Source organism: Miscanthus floridulus, chromosome 19 (genome assembly GCF_019320115.1).
Source record: "Miscanthus floridulus cultivar M001 chromosome 19, ASM1932011v1, whole genome shotgun sequence".
Classification (NCBI taxonomy): domain Eukaryota; kingdom Viridiplantae; phylum Streptophyta; class Magnoliopsida; order Poales; family Poaceae; genus Miscanthus; species Miscanthus floridulus.
The window spans coordinates 19,970,278-19,977,468 of NC_089598.1; the positions used below are offsets into that span (position 1 = coordinate 19,970,278).

The 7,191-nt window shown below is 45.2% G+C and overlaps 1 protein-coding gene and 1 long non-coding RNA gene across 2 annotated transcripts; both read left to right on the plus strand.

Moving 5' to 3' along the window:
• Window positions 1-246: 246 nt before the first annotated feature.
• Window positions 247-2,382, plus strand: LOC136529957 (uncharacterized). Its single transcript, XR_010777486.1, has 5 exons — window positions 247-1,049; window positions 1,178-1,237; window positions 1,363-1,439; window positions 1,519-1,950; window positions 2,043-2,382. It is a non-coding gene; the product is annotated as an uncharacterized lncRNA (long non-coding RNA).
• A 1,161-nt stretch (window positions 2,383-3,543) lies between these two features.
• LOC136525679 (cytochrome P450 71A1-like) lies at window positions 3,544-3,975 on the plus strand. The gene has a single exon (XM_066518584.1). It carries the CDS (start codon window positions 3,544-3,546, stop codon window positions 3,973-3,975), a length of 432 nt encoding a protein of 143 aa, XP_066374681.1.
• Window positions 3,976-7,191: the final 3,216 nt, after the last annotated feature.

The window sequence follows — 7,191 nt, forward strand, 5'->3', positions numbered from 1 at the left end:
CCTCCGCTCGTGCAGGCTGCTCCTCCTACGCGCGCCGTGCCGAGGTCCATCTCTGTGGCCTTGCTCGCGCGACGCCGTCGGGACCCTCCCCTGCCACGTGAGCCTATAACTGCCCTTGAAGAGGTTGCTGTCTTCGTTCAGATGCGCCCCCCCCCCCCCCCCCCCCCCCCCCCCCCCCCCCCAAGTCTCTGCCGTGGAGGAGGCTGTTGCCTTTCTGCAGATGTGTGGCCATGTTAGTTTCAGAGATCTGCCCCTATGTATAGACACAAGAAAATTTCAGATTTACTTTCTATGCTTGTCCGAATCCAATGCTACTGTCTGATTAGTATTACCTGACACACAAATTATGTTTTGTGGGCTGCTTGGAACTATAATATCTTGAAGGTAATTTGCGTGGTTTTACCAATGGGAGTTTTGCAATTTGATTAGATTCATTTATCTGAACGTGTATCTGAAAATTAATTGAAGCTATGCCGTTATACTTTCATTTTGTGTGCAAATGTTTTCCTAATGCAGCATAAACCGGAGAATTTCTTAACATTGAATAGAAATATTGGACTAAAACATGTGAGCAAAAGTTTTAACTAAGGATAGTTCACATTTTTCTGTTACTGTCTGACATTAAGGTGGTTGCTCGGTTGTAATTATTCATTGCCAGTTGTGACCCTGCTTGAAAAAATGTCACATCTCTAATCATAAACTATGTCAATTTGCTATGAGAACTATAAAATCATTATATATAACGAACACATTTCCTATAATTTATTTATCCAAGCTTGTTCCTTACTATTCCTGGCGCTTCTGCTGTGGATGCTCTAGCGACATCTCCGGTGAGTTAATGCTATGATTACAAGGAGAATACAATTTCTATTTCTCAATTTAATCTGGTTAGCTCCTGTAATTGTCACTTTTACGATGACCATTTCTGGCATTACATACATAACATGAAACTTGGTGTTATCAGGCTTGTAGGATGCAGGTTTAGAATGAAACCCTATACTAAGAAATGCAACAAAGAAGACTGTTCACCTCACTCAGTTTGGTTGGAGGTAAGTTCATTATACACATACACTGATACTAGCTTGTTCCTTACAATTCCTGGCGCTTCTGCTGTGGATGCTCTAGCGGCATCTCCGGTGAGTTAATGCTATGATTACAAGGAGAATTTGATGAACAGAAAAATTTTAAGAAAAGAACGCTTCTGCAGCTGCAAACAATAGATCATTTCACTGAAAAGGTTAGCTAAAAAAAATAACAATTTCTATTTCTCAATTTAATCTGATTAGCTCCTGTAATTGTTACTTTTACGATGACCATTTCTGGCATTACATAACATGAAACTTGGTGTTATCGAGCTTGTAGGATGCAGGTTTAGAATGAAACCCTATACTAAGAAATGCAACAAAGAAGACTGTTCACCTCACTCAGTTTGGTTGGAGGTAAGTTCATTATACACATACACTGATATTAGTTACAAGATATTAATGACACTGATCAACCATTTGCTGTAATTAACAGGTACAATATTCCATTCCTTAGTGCTGATGAAACCTACAGAGTTGAGTTTATGTTCTTCGAAAACAGGGGAATAAAGTTGATTGGAAAAAACTGCTGAAAATCTTCACAAGCAGTACAAACATACGAGATTCCACCTGAAATATCTACTTGGATTGGACATAAGTTCACTTATGTTGTAACAAACGGCTACTCTTCTACTACAAGCTCTCTTTTGGTGAAGAGCTTGACTTGGCAAGTTTAGCAGGAGCCCTCTTCCTGAATCCTAACATACTGATTGATGCACTTGTAGCCGCGAGTTCACCCACCGTGTGAAATCCGTCTCCGTGTCCACTTTCAGCACGCAAGAGGTCGAGGCTCTCCAGAAGGGCAGCGTGCCAACGAATCATTCTTGAAGGACTTTGATGCCCATAAAATGAGGCTACCTGATAGCAGGTAATGAGTAATTCAACCACTTTTATGTGTGTATCGTTTACTTATCAAACACATGCTCTGACTATAACCTATTGTTGCAACAACATTGGCAGGCAGTCTTAGGGAATTCATAAAAGCTGTCTATGTGGAGAGAAGGTATGCTGGTGGGTAGATCAAGAGATAAACAGATTCCATGGCGATAGTTCTTCCTAATTTAAACATAGCCCCCCTGTAACCTGCCTGAAGTGTCTCTTTGGAGTTGGGTTATAGACATTTAATTTTACTTGGTAAAATTACACCAAAGGTAAGGTTATGGCAACACAAAATCACGACTGGTTAATAAAATCCTGCGTGCCTCCTGACTCCTGTAGGTATGAACTGGGCCATTGAATTATTTGAATTAGCTTCTCACGACATCAATAGCCTTCCTTCCCAATAAATTTCTGTGCTACTGTCTCCCTCAATCTGTTCATTTTTTGTGGAGATTATGCTTGACAAAATCTCCCAAAGGAATAAACAATAAGAATTTGATTTAATTTGTAAACACCTGCCATAAGAATGGGGATGTCAACTCTACAGATCGAGGATTCCAGTTCCAGATGACCTTATCCGATTGACTGCCCGGTCTGATACAAATGAAATGAGCTGGTTCAACTGCTGCAGCCACTAATTGCTAGTACTTCCCTGGTGTGCCTTGTGTAGGCTGTGATTGCATTTGCTAATTTAGCCTCGATCTTTAATGTAATCAGGGATTAGATTCTGTTTGAGAGCTAGGCGGGCTTGGCTGTTTGTGTTGTGTGGATATTGTGTTGCACTGAAGAGTAGTGCTAGTAAAGTTATTAGACATTCGTGAGAAGATGGTTCCAGCTCCTCCACGGTACTGTGCTTGTACTATGTTCACGTTGCGCATTTGCATCTTTTTGGATACAGTACTACTAGGGTGTTAGAAGTAGAAGATAAATTAATGTCACACATGGCAGTATGTCAGTATATTATATAAGAAATACAATATATAATAAGCAAAAGAATGTGTGAGTACAATAGATAACAATTTTGTCTGAAAAAGAATAGACAACAACTGCTCCGATCCATGACTCGTTCTTAACTACATTTTGTCAGGCTAGCCACACGTTGAGGTGAAATTGGTTGTGCAATGCTGTCGTTATCTATTAACGTTCTTTTTTTTGAAACAATATCTATTAACAATTAAGAACGCCATATGATTTAAGTGTCACGTAACTGCCTCATCCTTTATCATATTTGGTTTTAACAATCATCAATAACAATGGCAGAGTCTTTACCAAAGATATGATAATAATAATAAGGATTAAGTCTATTATTGGCCCATCAACTATTGTGTTGATCTAATTTTAACCCTCAATTACATAACCATCTAATATCGGTACCCCAACTATTAAAACCGTTCACTTTTAGCACCTAGGACAAAGACAAAGACTATTTTGACCGACGTAGCGGTTTTTATGTTGATTTTTGGTCCACTCGAAATGGCAACCGTGGATAAGCAGTGGGCCCGGTAACAAAAGGCTTCATGCATGTAAAAAAGGAAGGGAGCATTTTTTATGTTGACTCCATGCACATTCGGACAGCTCAAACATGGCTCTGGAACAAGTTGCTCCCGTCGCCCTCCTGCTCACTGTCCTCGTCGCCGCGCCGCTCACCTACGTCCTCCTCGTCGTCGTCGCCGGCGGCAAAAAGAAGCCCGCTAGTGCTGCTGCTCCCACGTCACGCCACGATGGCCGGAGGCTGCCGCTACTGCTGCCGCCGTCGCCGCTGCTGGGCCACCTCCACCTGCTGGGTGCGCTGCCGCACCGCTCGCTGGCGTCCTTGGCGCGCACGAACGGCCCGGTGCTGCTGCTCCGCCTAGGCCGCGTGCCCACAGTCGTGGTGTCCTCCGCGGCCGCCGCCGAGGAGGTGATGCGGGCGCGCGACCTAGCGTTCGCGACCCGGCCCCGGAGCGCCATGGCCGAGCGCCTCCTCTTCGGCAGCGACGTCACGTTCGCGCCCAACGGCGAGTACTGGCGCTAGGCGCGCCGCGTGTGCGTCGTCCACCTCCTCAGCGCGCGCCGCGTCGAGACCTTCCGCCACGTCCGGGAGCAGGAGGCCGCCCGCGTCGCCGGAGGCGCGGCCGTCGACCTCAGCGAGCTCCTCACCGAGAACGCCAACGCTGTTGTGTCGCGTGCCGCGTTCGGCGACGAGAGCGCACGATTGAGACGCGTGCTGCTGTCGGGCAAGCGCGAGCAAGCTGCCGCGTCCATGGCGGACGAGCCTTGGGACGGGGACGGGGAGGCCCACCTGACGGTGAGGTTGGTGATGTAGACGATGGATGGCGTGTTCTCCTGGAAGAGGCGCATGGTGGCGAGCTCGTCCGCCTGCAGCTTCCGGGGCATCGCCGAGGACCAGCTACGCGGAGGCGAGCGCCACGATGAGGGAGCCCACGACCGACGATAGCAGCCGCCCCGTGGCCTCGGCGGGGACTAGCTCGTGGAGCCGCCGTAGCCGTGCCCACGGGCACGGCGAGGGGAGGGCAAGCGAGGAGGTTGGGGCGGACGCGGGCTTGGTGGCTGCGGTGCGCACTGTTAACGCCAGAATCACAATCGCACAATCTTGATTAGTGGCTATCCTAAGAACAATTGAGATCAATCGGGTATGAACACAATGAACACAACTGGCAACTGTCACCGGGGAGGACAGTGCCCTTTTTCACTTCAAACCACAGCGAATACAATCGAGTCTTTTCACAGATCAAGCAAGCACTAGCACGATCTAACACTCAGCTATTTATATCAATAGCTTTTACAACAAGTTACAGTAAAGAAAACAACACACGCACTGATATAACACGCCCTCAGCGCAACTGCTTCACAGCGCGACGTCGTGGGCGTGATCACCCTGCTCCAGAGAAACTGCTTGGTTTGAATCCTCGCTTTCCCGCTCTGACTGTTTCAGTCACATGCAACTTGTCAGTTTCGTGCACAAGCTAGATTAACCCAACATTCTTCCCCCTTAATCTTGCTGTGCACCAATGTCCCGGACACCAACCAGGTGTCTCATCACAGTAAACTTCCCTGCTGCCATTGGCTTAGTCAGCACATCAGCCTTTTGGTCATTTGTGTTGATCTTTTTCACAACAATCTGTCCTCTCTCCACACACTCTCTGATGAAATGATACTTGACATCAATGTGTTTGCTGCGCCCATGAAAGACTGGGTTCTTCATTAGAGCAATGGCAGAATTGTTATCAACATACAGTGTAACAGCTCTAGGTTTAACTGAATTTAGCTCTGCTAACAGACTTCTCAGCCACAATGCTTGCATTGCTGCTAAGGTAGCAGCTACAAACTCAGCTTCACAAGATGATAGAGCCACTGTCTTCTGCTTCTGAGAGCACCAAGTCACAAGACACTCATTAAGATAGAATGCCATCCCAGCTGTGCTTTTCCTTCCTACTATGTCAGCTGCCAGATCACTGTCTGAAAAGCCATTCAGTACCTCTGGATCACCTCCTTTGGTATATACAAGACCATATTCAACACTGCCCTTTATGTACCTGAAAATCTGTTTCACTGCTTTCAGATGCAATATTGTGGGCTTCTCCATGAATCTGCTTACCATTCCAACTGAAAAGGCAAGATCTGGTCTTGTATGCAGTAAATACCTCAGACAACCAACCATGCTCCTGTACTCTGTTGCATCCACTTTTTGACCTTGCTTATCATCCTACAACTTAGTACCAGGATCCATAGGAATTTTTGTGGAGTTACACTCCTCCATGCCAAACTTGGCAAGCACCTTCTTGACATAACCAGATCGTTTCAATGTGAGGTATTCATCATGCTGCTCAACTTCAATACCCAGATAGTAAGATAGCAAACCCAGATCACTCATATCAAACTCTTTCTTCATCTGGTCTTTAAACCTCTCAATTTCCTGTGTCTCACTTCCAGTGACTAACAAATCATCAACATACACACCTAGGATAAGATTAGCTTTTCCAGCTCCTCTTTTATACACTGCTTGTTCACTTGCACATTTTTGAAATCCTAATTTCTTCAGACTCTTATCCAGTCTGATGTTCCAAGCTCTGGGAGCTTGTTTGAGCCCATACAAAGCTTTGCTCAATTTAAGAACACACTGTTCTTTTCCTTTGACAGCATACCCTTCAGGTTGTGCAACATATACTTCTTCCTCTAATTCTCCATTGAGGAAAGCTGTTTTCACATCCAAATGATGCACTTTCCACCCTCTGTTAGCTGCCAGTGCCAAGATCACTTTCACTGTGTCAATCCTGGCAACAGGAGCAAATACTTCTTCATAGTCAACCCCTTGTTTCTGCACATAGCCTTTTGCAACCAGCCTGGCTTTGTGCTTTACAACCTCTCCATCAGCATTCTTCTTAAGCTTGAAAACCCATTTCAAACCTATGGGTTTATGACCTGCAGGCAACTTTGTTAACTCCCAAGTTCTATTCTTCTCAATTGACTTGATCTCACTGTTCATTGCCTCTACCCAATGTGGGTCAGTCACTGCATCTTTGAAATTAGCAGGCTCTTCAGTCTCAGCTAGCATTGCTTCTTCTTCTTCTGAATCTGCCAATTCAATTTCTTCAGTGTTGTCATAAATCTCATTCAAGCTTTTGAAATTTTGAGGTTCTTCATCTGACAAATCATTCAACTCAGGGTTTAACTGATCTACCACATACTGTGGATTTCCTTGTTGTGTGTTGTCTGCATTTCCCTCTGCACCTGACTGAACCCCTTGCAACTCAAGTCTATCAGTCACAGTACCCATGTTATTTGCAGACTGAACTTCTCCTAGTTCTGTCAGTGGTTCTGCATCATTTCTTTCCACTTCCACTGTCTCCCAGTTAGTGCTGAATTCTGATGCTTCTCCATCCACCTGAAATTCCATCAATTCTTTAGGTGAAAAACCACTCCATTCACACTTCACTGATTCTTCAAAAATGACATCCCTACTGACTGCCACTTTCTTTTTCACAGGATCATATAGCCTATGAGCCTTGCTTCCTTCTTCAACTCCAAGATACACCATCTTCTGACTTCTATCATCCAGTTTCTTTGGATGTGGAGTTGTATTCTTCACATGTGCCAAACAACCAAACACCTTTAAATGTCCAAGATGTGGTTTCTTTCCACTCCATGCTTCATATGGAGTTTGCTCACCCATTGGCTTTGAAGGTAATCTATTCAGTAGATACACTGCATGTCTGACAGCCTCACCCCA